Here is a 14,064-nt window from a genome sequence, read left to right on the forward strand (position 1 = left end):
AAATATTTTACTGAAAATAATTGAAGACGATCAATATGGGTTTGTGAAGGGTAGGAAGATAAGCAAACCAATTAGAAATGTAATAAATGTGATGCACCATGCTACTCTTACTAAAAGGAAATTGGGAATTTGGAAATTAGATTAAAGCCTTTGATAAAGTTAATCATTTATATAAATTATGTAAGGAACTAAATATGGGGGATAAATTCTGTGAGACTATAAAAGAGATATATAAAGGGAATGAAGCATATACAAGATTGAATGATCAAAGAACGATGAGAATTAAAATCTAAAATGGCACTAAGCAGGGCTATCCATTATCCCCAATATTATTTGCAATGGCAATAGAGACATTAGCCAATAAAATAAAACAAGATAATGCTTGGGGAGGATATAAAGTTGGAGAATTAAAATGAAATTTAATTTATTTGCACATGATGCAATCATATTGACCCAGACTCCAATGGAGATGATTAAAGGTATAAAAATTATTCTGAAGAGTTTAAACAGCAATAGGGGTTTTCGGTCAGTATGGAAAAATCAGAGATTATGTGTTTAAATATAAATCCAAAAGAGCAGATAGAAATCAGGAAGGAATTGGGGTTGAAGCTGGGACTAAAGAAAATGAAATATTTGGGAATTTGGTTATTGAGTACAGTGATCCCTCGATTTTCGCGATCTCGATCTTCGCGAAACGCTATATCGCGATTTTTCCCACCCGATGACGTCACTCTCTTCCTTCCTTTCTCATCTTTCTTTCTCTCTCTCTTTCTCTCTCTTGCTTCTTCCTCTCTCACACTCTCTTCCTCTCTCATCTCTTTCCTTCTCTCTCTTTCTCTATCTCTCCCCCTCTTTCTGGGGGGCGGCGGGCGGTGGGTGGGCGGGCGGGCGAGCGGGGGCATCAGCGAGGAGCCGGGGTTTCCCCTTTGCGTGGGCGGCGGAGAAACCCCGATCTTCGTCTACTCGCTGCTGCTGCAGCAGCAGCGAGCAGACGAAGATCGGGGTTTCCCCGCCGCCCACGCAAAGGGGAAACCCCAATTCGGCTCCTCTCTGCTGCCGCCGAGCAGATCAGCTGCTGGGCGGCCGCAGCAGCAGCGAGCAGACGAAGATCAGGGTTTCCCCGCCGCCCACGCAAAGGGGAAAGCCCGATTCGGCTCCTCGCTGCTTCCGCCGAGCAGATCAGCTGCTGGGCGGCCGCAGCAGCAGCGAGCAGACGAAGATCCGGGTTTCCCCGCCGCCCACGCAAAGGGGAAAGCCCGATTCGGCTCCTCGCTGCTGCCGCCAAGCAGATCAGCTGCTGGGCGGCCGCAGCAGCAGCGAGCAGACGAAGATCCGGGTTTCCCCGCCGCCCACGCAAACTCCACCATCTGCGCATGCGCGGCCATGGAAAAAGGGCGCGCATGCGCAGATGGTGTTTTTACTTCCGCAACCCTACATCGCGAAAAATCGATGATCGTGAGGGGTCTTGCAACGGAACCCTCGCGATAATCGAGGGATCACTGTAATTCAGGAAAGATTGTGGAGGTTAATTATAGACAGATATGGAAAATGTTAAAACAGATGAGGGCCTGGGAAGAGAAAAGGTTAAGGAGAATGGCTAAAATAAGAGCATTAAAAATGATGATGGTCCCCAAGATGATGTATCTGTTCCAGGTATTGCCAGGGTGTTTATCAGCAGCAAAGTTAAGGGATTGGGATAAAAAAATGACTGAGAGTAAGGAAAATGTGGGTAATAGCTAATGAAAAAGATGGTGGATGAGAAAGCCCTTGCTTGGAGCTGTGTTTCAAATTGAGAGATTAATGGAGCTGCAATTATTTGAAAATAAATGGGTGAAATTGGAAAAAGAGATGAATGGGATAAAGAATAGAGAATTAATTTTTATAAGGTGGAATAAGAGCAATAAGAATCTGCAGAGAGATGCAGCATACAAATCTAATAAATAATCTAGATAAATTAATACTTCCCTTGAAAGGGACTGTGGAAATTTTGAAAAAATAGCAGGGGAATAGGATTATACAAATCAAAATTGTCACTGTTATATGTAATAAATAGAGATAATGGAACAAATCTAAATAGGGTAATAGGAGAATTGAATGGAAAAGGGATAACTAAGATAGAACAGTTATACGAGAAGAATGGGAGGGTAAGTATAAATTGTATAGAATGGAAGCTGGGTAAGGGAAGTTAGTTGCAAATAAATGCAATATTTATGCCGCCCTTCTCCTGCAAATATTTGAATGAAAGGAGAAGCACTACTAAGGGATGAGATAGAATTAGAGAAAATAATAAGAGAAAAAAGTGGCGACACCAAGGCACAGGCAAGTAAAATATAAAGGATGTTAGTGCAGGCAGACAGGTGTGTGATACAAGGATTGACTACAAGGTGGCAATGTGAATTACAAGTAGATGTGTAAGAGATGAAGAATATAGTGGAGAATATAAGGAAAATTAAGAATACAAGGATTAGGGAAATGAGAAAGAAAATATTACACAAGTGGTATCACACACCTGCTCAACTTGCATACTTTCAGCAGAGGTCCCTTCCCAGCAAGAATTACATCACCCAAAGCAACTGTGTTGGCCTGCCAGTCTTGAATTGCCCAACTGCCTTTCTTAGCTTTGGATCAAGGGCACATTTGAAATTATGGACCAAACAGTTTTCATTAAATGCTGCACAGGCTTCCCTGCCGGGTTTTATTTGAATCCTTGTTACTCCACTAATTCTCCACTATTCAGTGTAGCATAATGAGGAGCCCTCTCATTATGCAATTTAGGAAAGTCTCGTTTTGCTGTCAAGCGAGCAGGAGAAAAGGACCTGAGCAGATTTGAAAATCCTCCACAAAGGAATCCCCTTGATGTAATAGAGTATGCCTTTATCTCACAATTCACTTAGGGAGCCAACAAGGTGTGTGTGTGTGTGGAAGTACATTGGTACATTGTCTCTGGCTTAGTTAATTCAAGCTGTCCTTCCCCCCCCCCCTTTATCTTCCGTGCTGTAGCATTTCCACTTGTGTAGAAAATTCCAAACTCTTCTATCTCCACATTCCTGGATACTCCCCACTGCATTCCTCAGAAGGGCAAGTTGGAATTGAATGTCAGGTGAACAATTAAGACATCTGAGAAAATAAATGAACTTCCACGTCTTTTTTCTTTAGCGTAGAGTCATATTTATTAACAGAGCCAAATTAGATTCAATATGCTTTATTCCAATTTAAGGTCCTTTAAGATTACATCCAGGTCAAAAAGCTCATCTACCATCCCCACACCCACAAGGACAATCATGTGGACAAATCCAGTACAGAGATTTCTAATTCCTTCCTGTGTTCAGTTACCGTATATACTCGAGTATAAGTCGGGTTTTTTTAGCCCAAAAATGGGCTGAAAAACCCGACCTCGACTTATACTCGGGTGACTGACGGGTCACCACAAGAGGGCGCAAGCGGCTTAGGGAAAGACAGCCGTCTTTCAGCTTGAAAGAAGCGGCAACTGCCTGGTTAAGAAGGGAGAATCCACCCCCTAGCCAAACGGCTTTTTTACTGTTTAGCGCAGCGTTCGAGCGCTAAACAGTAAAAAAGCCGTTTGGCTAGGGGGTGGATTCTCCCTTCTTAACCAGGCAGTTGCCGCTTCTTTCTGTTTAGCGCAGCGTTCGAGCGCTAAACAGAAAGAAGCGGCAACTGCCCGGTTAAGAAGGGAGAATCCACCCACTAGCCAAACGGCTTTTTTCCTGTTTAGCGCTCGAACGCTGCGCTAAACAGTAAAAAAGCCGTTTGGCTAGTGGGTGGATTCTCCCTTCTTAACCGGGCAGTTGCAGCTTCTTTCTGTTTAGCGCAGCGTTCGAGCGCTAAACAGAAAGAAGCTTGCCGGTTAAGAAGGGAGAATCCGCCGCTTCTTTCTGTTTAGCGTAGCGTTCGAGCGCTAAACAGAAAGAAGCGGCAACTGCCCGGTTAAGAAGGGAGAATCCACCCACTAGCCAAACGGCTTTTTTCCTGTTTAGCGCTCGAACGCTGCGCTAAACAGTAAAAAAGCCGTTTGGCTAGTGGGTGGATTCTCCCTTCTTAACCGGGCAGTTGCAGCTTCTTTCTGTTTAGCGCAGCGTTTGAGCGCTAAACAGAAAGAAGCTTGCTGGTTAAGAAGGGAGAATCTGCCGCTTCTTTCTGTTTAGCGTAGCGTTCGAGCGCTAAACAGAAAGAAGCTGCAACTGCCCGGTTAAGAAGGGAGAATCCACCCACTAGCCAAACGGCTTTTTTCCTGTTTAGCGCTCGAACGCTGCGCTAAACAGTAAAAAAGCCGTTTGGCTAGTGGGTGGATTCTCCCTTCTTAACCGGGCAGTTGCAGCTTCTTTCTGTTTAGCGCGGCGTTCGAGTGGTTGGCTCTTGCGTGCAAGCAAAGGAACCTGCCAACCACTCGAACGCCGCGCTAAACAAGAAAAAAGCCATTTCGCTGGGGGGGGGATTCTTGCTTCTTAAACCGGGAGCAGTTGCCCCCTCTCCCAAAGCGATGTCCCAAAGCGATCTCCGGGAAGCGACCGAGGGAAAGGCAATCATCTGCTTTTCCTTCAGCCCGAAAGAGGAGGCAAATGCCCTGCCTTCCCCCAGCCGGTTAACTTGAAGCGCTCATTTAACCGGCTGGGGGAAGGCAGGGCATTTGCTTCCTCTTTTGAGCTGAAGGAAAGGCAGACGACTGCCTTTCCCTCGGTCGCTTCCCGGAGACTGCTTTGGAACGTTGCTTTGCTTGCGCCTGCCCCTCCTACAGCGGAGAGAGGTGGCAAATGGCCAGCCCTTCCCCCACCTGCTTAGCTGAGCCCTTCGGGAAGGTGCCGCCTGTCTTCGCTGTAGGAAAGGCAGGCACATCCGAAGCGCGTGGGGAAGTGGCTGTGGGAGGCAACGACATTCCTAAGCCGGTGAGGTGTGGTGGAGGGGTGGCGAGAAGATAGAAGCAAGAATCCAACCCCCCCCCAGCTTTTTCCCCCTCTCCCCGCAAGAAAAGGAGCCAGCCAAGCACTCCAATGCCGCGCTAGAGGGGGGAAAAGCCGATGAGGTGTGTGTGTGTGTGGGGGGGGATTCTTGCTTCTGTCTTCTCAACACCCCCTCACCCCACCTCTCGGGAAGAGAGCAACAGGAAAGGACGCGGTTTTCTTCTGCCGGGTCGAGGACAAAGCGGGTGTTGAGGGCGGCGGGCGAGCAACATTTCAGCGGGGAGAAAACCCCAAGCTGAGAGTGCCTTTTAAAATCACTCTCCTCTCAGCCTCGGCAAGCTGCCGAGAAGTGGGGTTTTCGGAGTGGGGAGGCAAAAACGCTCAGAATGTCACCACCGAGGCATTTCTCCAAGGGGCGGGGGTCCCTAAACTTTCCTTTAACCCCAGCGGACACAAAGATGGGAATGCGTGGTCCTCGCCAGCCACCCATCTGCGGGGGCTGCCTCGCGTCAAGGCAGAATTAAATTCAACAACCAAAATATTATATTTTTAAAAAACATACTTTTTTGACAGTTTGTTTGCCTTTTAAGACATCTCTCTGGCTGTGCCTAATGTCAACAATAAAAAGTTTTGCCAGGTGAATTTTTTTTTTGCCAGATTAGCTATGGATCTCACTGAAGAAATTTTAAAGAATACTCAAAATGATTCTTCATTTGCTTTGTAACCTTAAATAAAAAAACAATACAGTATTGACTCTGTAATTTACCCGGGGAGGGGACAGGAGGGGGGCGCAGACAGGCAGGAAAGGAAGACAGACAGACAGACAGACAGACAGACAGACAGACAGAGACCTATGACCACAATTGAGCTCAAAATTTGTTGTTAAGCAAAAGCATTGTTAAGTGAAAATCACCACATTTTACTCAATCCATGACATTTCCTAGCTCTAACAGTGATGTGCAAGCTAGGGAAGTACCGGTACATCTGAAGACATGTGTAATGTTCTAGTTATGGTTAACTGTGTGGCAGAAAGTGGACTCTGGGTTTGTTTTCCTATTACAGTAAGTGAGGTTGAATGTACCATATATAATTTTACAAGAGCTCTCTCTCTTTCTCTCTCTGTATATACACATACAGTTTATATAGTAGATAATGTACAGTATATTTTTGTGTGCCTGTGTGTAATATTTATTTACACATATGGCATATATACATAGAATTAAGTATATTTTGGATGTTCAGTAATTGTAAATATAGAGGGAAATTGTATCTCTTTGAGGCAAGGAGAGGTCAAGTATCCTAACCCTAACCCAAACCAGCAGGAGCAGGGGATTGAGGTAAGTACCTAGGTACTTGCATTTTTTTTGCCTATACAGTACCTGCCTTGGGGGATATATACCTGTTTACCCTCTTTTAAACTTACAGAGCTAGTTTACTGGCTTTCTTTGAAATAAATATTCTAAAATATTTAATCTACTGATGCCTCAATTGATGTAATTTTATTGGTTTCCATTTTTATAAGTTACCAGTAGCCGCTGCAATTTCCACCCTCGACTTATACAGGGGTTTATAAATTTTCCCAGTTTTTGTGGCAAAAGTAGGCGCCTCGACTTATAGTCGGAGTGACTTATACTCGAGTATATACGGTACTTTAGATTCTGCTTGAAAGAATGTGTGCTACGTGGCATCTTCTCTCACTTGAAAAAAAACTTTTTTTTTCTTTTACTGTGTCAGGCCAGCCTTTGAATTCACATTTTTACCTTGGGCTTGCTTATCACTATAGATTCACTTAATGACCATTGTAATTCACTTACTGACTACTGCAAAAAAGTTGTAAAATCAAGTCCATCACCTGATGATCTGCCTTACAATTGTCATGGCATACTATTGTAATGCACAAACTGAATTATACTAGTAAGTAGAGGTCTACCTATACACAAATCCATAGGCAACTGCAGGTAACTAATTAGCTAAGTGGCAAATGTATACTAGGCAGTGCTGTACTAGTTTTTGGGAACAAATCTAGTCATTGGTCATAGGACAACCAGAGACAATCAGAACCCTTTCTCTGACATGATTAAAGAAGCAGACCTATTGACCAACAAAATGACCTATTTAAGTGTTGAAGACCTCCAAGATGGTAGAGTGAGGCATATTGAGCAGTGTCTGTCTATGGATTACAAATGATTGATTCCTGCTTAAATGTAAGTTCTTGTATTAATGCCTTCACAAACAGGTATTCCTGAGACCACAGTTTGATTCATCATAATGTATTGAATTAAAATAGTCTGGTGCCGTGGTATTAAGAAGTAAGATATCTCCAGATATCTCCAGATATCTCTGGAGAAGGTGCAAAAAAGAGCAACCAAAATGATTAGGGGACTCAAAACCAAGACTTACGAAGAGAGATTGAGAGAACTGGGCATGGACAGCCTAGAAAAAAGAAGGTCTAGAGGGGACATGATAGCAGTTTACAGATACTTGAGGGGTTGCCACAGTGAGGAGGGGGTCTCTTTATTCCCCAGGGCACCAGAGGGCCGGACGAGGAACAATGGTTGGAAGCTGACCAAGGAGAGATTCAACCTGGAAATAAGGAAGAACTTCCTGACGGTCAGAGCGATCAACCAATGGAACTGCCTGCCAGGGGAGGTGGTGAACTCCCCAACTCTGGACACCTTCAAGAGGAGATTGGACTTCCATTTGGCTGGGGTGCTGTAGGGTTTCCTGCTCAGGCAGGGGGTTGGACTCGATGACCTAACGGTCCCTTTCAACTCTATTAATAAATAAATAAATAAATAAATAAATAAATAAATAAAAAACAACAGCTAAATTCATGGAGAATTCAAATTTAGACTACATAATGACAAGTAAAAGCATCTTGTTAACAGAAACCTGAACAATGTTACAAGAAATAAAATTTATTTCATGTGGTATGCCCTTTTAAAATCTTCTCCCCAATGTTCCTGCAAAACTCTTATAAATGTTTACACACACACACACACACACACACCCCACACACAAATAAATGTAGCATGTTTGAAAACCATGCACATTCTCTAGTGTAATGAAAAAGTTATTTCAAAATTAAACAGTTTATTAGAATAAGAGATCCAGGATAAGAACTAAATAAATTCCTTTATGATCAGAGAAGCTCTATTAATTCAAGAATACTGTAGTTTGTTTCTATTGTATAAAATATAAAATATGTTAAAAAAATTAAATTTGGGAAAGCTGCCCATAAGAATATGGATGGCCAACTTTTCCTATTATTATATAGAATCTCTGTCTGTCTGTCTGTCTGTCTGTCTGTCTGTCTGTCTGTCTGTCTGTCTGTCTGTCTATACCTCCGCATTTGTAATCTTTCTTCAGAGGTAATACCAACAACAGAGAAATCAGATTCTGTAGGGGCTTGTGATACTCAACTATAATCAACTTACCTGGCTATTGGAGTCTTCAGACAAAAGACATAAGTGTGGCACCAGTTTGCTGAGAATTAGTGAGTGTGCACCATAACTAAAAAAAAAAAAAAAAAATGCAGCAAGATTATTTTCCCCCTACTATGTAAAGAATCAATAATATCAACCAGTTCCAGTTGCATTATCTAATTATTGAAACCTTATGTCTGGAAAACATGCGGAATGAGGTAGTGAAAATCCTGTTTCAGTAGAGAATCTTAAAATAGTACAAAATTTAAGAAAATGCCCCACTATTAACATAATTTAAGAGATTTTTTCCTAAAATTAAAATACATACGCATTTAATGTTGAAACAAGACACAGACACCTGCCTTCTCGTGAACGATAGTTCTTGTGTTTAAAGCCAGCTGCAAGCCACTCCCAAATGAACTATTAAAAAATAAAAGATAATGGATATTTAACACTAAACGCATAGTAGTGATTATAAATTAACATCCAGTTTTATAAATATCCTCACAAAATAATTGAAGCTAAAGACAAAAATGTTTCCTCTTAATTTTTCTTTGTTAAACTAAATTTTCTCATTATGGTTTCCATGCACTATTCAGAACGGTTCTGAATTTCTTTACAAAATATTTGTAATGTATAAATTACAACCTGATGTATTTATTGTGCACATTTATGCTACTATTGTCTACTTTCAATGCTAGTTGTAATCTTCAGTGAGTTTCTATGATGATCTCTGAATCATTCTTCTATAATAAATCATTTGGTCTATATGCATTTACTTCTACCTATGTATTTTTGCACCATTAATCTGCTCTTATTCTTTTCTTGTTTTTATCTTTATGATTCTGGACTTCTTGGGAGCTTTGCTGTATCACGGCAGCTAAAGCTGTAAACGTGAAGTTTATTAGGTTGATTTGAAATATCACTGCAAAAATGTTTTAGCTACTACTTCCTTTAGCTGCAATGCTTTCATTTTACTCTCTGCTGTTCAGAAGAAAATGGTTGCTTAGCAACTGCTGCAGTGAGCAATAGCACATTTCTTAGACTGCAGCATTTTATGACTTAGATCCCTCCCAGTATATAAATCGTATACTTGAATTACATTAGCCTATATTGCTCTTAATTTTTAAAATATGTTTTTAAAATAATTAGAGATAGAGTATTATTATCTGGCTATATTAAAAAATAACTTCAGTGCTCAGCATTCAATATCATTATTCCAGATATTATTCTAACTAAACTAAATCACCTAGCTGACAACATTTGTAAATGGATCATGAGCTTCCTAACAGACAGAAAGCAGCTAGGCAAAATCACATCAGATAGCTGTACAATTAGCAAGTATGCCAGAGCTGAGTGCTCTTTCCACTTCTCTTCTCTCTCTATACCAATGACTACATCTCAAAAGATCCCTCTGTTAAGATACTGAAGTTTGCGGATGATACAACAGTGATTGATCTCATTTGAGACAAGGAGGAATCTACATACAAATGGGAGGTTGAATAATTATTAGCCTTGTGGTGCTACCGGAACAATCTTAAACTAAACACACTCAGAACAGTACAAATGGTGATAGATTTTAGAAGAAAACCTTCTATACTACCACCTCTTACAATATTAGGCAGCACAATATAAACAGTAGAGACCTTCAAGTTTCTACACGGTGTCCAAGAGGAAAGCATTTTGAAATTCCCTGATATTTTCCTCACATTTCCCTGTAACTTGCGATATAGTTAAGGTGCAGTTGTAGATGATGTCATACCAAACGGCTAAGCAAGTTGTTGCCACAGTTATGCTCGTTTTTGCTTGACTCTGCCAGGCAGCGCGATCCGTTGAGTTTTTTAAACATGATTTTTCCCTGACTTTTAAACATTTTGTTTTTTCCCTGATTTATTCGGTTTTTTTATGAATTCCCCAATAATTCCCTGATATTTCCCAAACTGCTGATATCCCTAATAATTCCCTGATTTCCAGGTTTGCTGGACACCGTGTTTCTGGGTTTTATCGTATCTCAAGACCTAAAATGTACACCTAGCATCAAAAACATCATCAAAAAAGCACAATGAAGTATGTGCCAACTTAGAAAGCTTAAACAACCAAGGAGCTGCTGATTCAATTCTACAGAGGAATAATTGAGTCTGTCATCTCCACCAGAGGTGAAATTAGGCATTGATTGCTTACCTGAATGCCTCTTCTCGTACGCTGAGCGAGTACAGCAGTCCCTGGAAGGCAAAGCAGAGGAATTGTCTGTGGCCCTTTATGATAGGGATGTGGAGATAAGTCTCCATAAGGAAGACATGAAGTTCCCTGGATGGATGGAAGCTAGGATGGATGACAAGGAATGCATCTTGAATTTTTTATACTTTAGGTACTGGTTTAATCTTTTAAGATCCATCCTCCAGAGGCCTTGGGGACCATGAAGAGGACGGAATAGAAGCCTACGTCTCTCTGAGGGGAGGGTACTGGCTGGATAGCCCTAATAGTCAGGAGGTGTTGGATCACTTCCTCCATGTGGTGACGGGAGGAAGCAGATCTAGGAGACGGGCAAGAAATGAAATGAAAGCTCCCATGGTGATAACCCAGGGATCCTTACAGGAACGGCGCCAGTTGGAAGCAAACCGGGCAAAGCACCCCCAATGGGAATAGGAAGGTGGTTACCACCTGGACCTTTTAGAGGCTCTCGAGGAGGAGCCCCTCTGATAACGAGCCCCTCTGCCCCTGGGGTTCCTATTTGATTGAGAACAAAAATGGGGAGTACACTGACATGAATTCCTTTAAAATTCAAACCTTTGATAAGAAGAGCCATGCTGAATCAGGCCATAGAGTCCAGCATTCTGTGTCACACAGTGGCCCACCAATTGTACATGGGGATCTTGAGCAGAAAGAGAAGGCAAAACCCTCCCTTTCCCTTGACCCCCAACAAATGGTACTCAAGGGAATCCTGCCTGCCTCAACCAACATAGAAGCAGCACATGGACATCCATTTCAATAACCACCAATACACTTGATCTTGTTGCCGATTGACACGCCGAAAGGGCTGCTGCGTTTTAGTAGCCTTCTTGGTAGTGGGCCCCAGGACTTTCTTTTTGTCAGTGGTCTCTGTAAACAGTGAATCTAAAAGGTCGCCAAATAGAAAATTGCATTTCAGAGGACCCATGGAGAGCTGCCACTTCTGCTTCACGCCCGCCTGCCAGGAGCGGAACCATAGGAGTCTTCTGGCTACTGTTGAGGAAGCTACTGACTTTGCAGCAAATTTTGACGATTGCAGGGTGGCATCCGCCACATACTGGGCATCCGCCACATACTGGGCCACTTGTTGAAGTCCTGTTGGCCTCGTAGATTGTCAGGGGCAATGTGCTGTTGAAGCTGCTGAAGCTATAGAAGAATGGCTCTGGTGAAAAAAGACACTGCTGCTGTGCATTTGATAACCCAGGTGTTAGCAAAGCATTTATTGAGCATTTGCTCCAAGCGCTTATCCTCAGGCTTTAACACCTCCTCTGCCTCGCCAGGCATGGCTGCTGCAGAATGGAGAGTTTTCACCGGTTCATCTGCTCTGGGAAATAAAAGAAGATCCTCATAAGATGGAGAGACTTTGTATAATTTCTTGTCTTTGGAAGTAGGGTTAAATCCCAAGGCTTCAACAGAGCATCCTTAAACAACTTAGGCATGGGGATGACCTCAGTATCCTCTTGCTCCTGCATGAAGAACAGTAGATTTTCTTCTTGGGGAGCTGTAGAAGATGCAGCAGGTTTGTCCTGACCAGCAAGGGCTGTGGCTGCTCTGACCTTTAATAGAAGGGACTTGAATAGTTGGAAAGGAAATATGGTAGCAGGAGAGGGAATCTTGGCTTGGGATTCCTCATCCTCTGACAGGCCTTGGAATGGGTCATCCCTGTCCTCTGGATCCTCATCTTACTCATTCTCATCCTGTGAAGTGTCAGTGTCTCGCTCTTGAACTAGAACTCTGTAGGTTTAGAAGGAACTCACGGCCCTTGGGGTGCGTGGGAAGGGACGAGGTTGAGAGGGCTCATTGATAGCTGAAAGCTTGGCATCAATGGCTTGAGATAAAGCAGAATCCGTAATTTGGAGCTCTGGAGGGAGATTAGTAATAGGAGCAGGCAATAGAGGAGATACCCTATGGGCCTGGGCTGGGCCTGGCTCGGGGGAATCTTCCATAAAGATATCTGGCTCCCCAGGACCTAAGCCCTATAAATTAGTTTGGGATCTATTTAGGTTTGGCTCATCCAGGGAAAGCAGAGTGACACCTGAAGGAGGCAGATCAGAGACCTCTGGAGGGTCAGGATGACTAATATCCACTTGGGCCTGCACTCTCAATCATTTAGCAGATTGCTCGTACTTTTTTTTGAAGAGCTTTGTCTCGCCTCTTCTCAGCTCTATTGGCCCTACCCATGGGCAGATGGGCAGATGAAGAGGAGGAGGAGGCCTGGGGAATGGTTTCAATTTCATCACCAGTAGACCTACTATCCTGGGGACCCTTAGAAGAAGTGCTTCTCTTGGGAATAGAAGAAGCCATGGCCTGAACAGGAACAAGATCTGAACCAAGGGTGGAGAAGCTATTATGAATAGACAAAAACATTTCCCAAGAGGATAAGGCCCAAGCTCCTAGGCCCAGGAACGTCTGCAGCTCAAAGACAATCTGAACAAATCCAAAGTTTGTGGCAATGAGTACAGATGGGCTAGGCTTCCCTAAATAAACAACCGAGGCACACTGGTTAAGAGGCCTAGCAAGGGAGTAATAATCTGAGAGTCTCACAGCCTACTCCAGGCCATGCAATGAACTTTATGGCGACAAGCGGCTTGCACATGGGCGAGCTGCAAGTGCCGCTGAGGGCCTTCACGCCAGGAAAATAAATCTCCAATCTTTTGTTACAAAAATGGAGGATCGACTAAAGTCCAGGAGACAGAACAAGAGAGCTTGTTAAGCGTCCCACACCACAGAAGAAAGAAAAGGATGCCACAATGAATAAACCTCCTAGCTGAGATTTACCTCCCTGAATAAACCTTTCAGCCAAAATTCGTGGCTTTAGCTGCACTGCAGCTTCTCCTTTTGGTGCCAAGCCCAGTAGAGCTGGCGCGAAGTCTAAGGCTTCAAAGAAGAATTAATAACAAACTAATTTACTTATCTTGTTGAATTGCAGAGAGAGAACGAAGAGGGAAGGTGTTTTGAGCTGAGCTGAGCCACCATGCCTCCTGCTGGTAGGAGGACCGAGTGAATTCTGGGGAAGGGGCAGATCCAGCAATCTTTTTAAAGACAAGACTTGTTCCTATGCAGATTGGACAGCGAGCAACCCATGTGACTGCTGGACCCGCTCCTGCAGTACGGAGAAGCTACCAGTTCCCACCAGTTTCTCAGAACCATAGGAGTGGGTGCAGATGATTTGGAGAACTGGTAGCAGCACGAGGCTCTCCCCACCTGCCCAGTCTTTGCTTTCCACTATCCAGTCTGCCTCCCTTACTCTCTTCTCCGCAGAGGTGCCATGTTTCCCTGTCTTCCGTATGGCCTTCCTGGTGTCCCTGTGGCCACCTTGCAAAAGCAGGCAACTGGAAGCCTGCATGGATGGCAGGGAAGCATGTCGGGGCTGGCCAGCCACAGGGAAGGGAGAGCAGCCTTCCCGGAGGTTCTCCACACCTGCTTGCCTTCCAAGGTCAGTCTGCGAGTGGGTGAGCGGGCAGCCCTTGGTGGAGACGCAGCTGCTGCTGTGG

General features: G+C 43.6%; 1 protein-coding gene across 1 annotated transcript in view; it reads right to left on the bottom strand.

Moving 5' to 3' along the window:
• The window catches only part of CLASP2 (cytoplasmic linker associated protein 2), an 817,644-nt gene that overhangs the window by 721,022 nt on the left and 82,558 nt on the right, over positions 1 to 14,064 (bottom strand). The window contains exons 2-3 of the mRNA XM_070727408.1: positions 8,670 to 8,761; positions 8,354 to 8,429 (exon numbers count right to left, since the gene is read on the bottom strand). Coding sequence (XP_070583509.1) covers positions 8,354 to 8,429; positions 8,670 to 8,761 — 168 coding nt within the window. The remainder of the gene's footprint in view (positions 1 to 8,353; positions 8,430 to 8,669; positions 8,762 to 14,064) is intronic.

Source organism: Erythrolamprus reginae, chromosome Z, assembly GCF_031021105.1.
Source record: "Erythrolamprus reginae isolate rEryReg1 chromosome Z, rEryReg1.hap1, whole genome shotgun sequence".
NCBI lineage: Eukaryota > Metazoa > Chordata > Lepidosauria > Squamata > Dipsadidae > Erythrolamprus > Erythrolamprus reginae.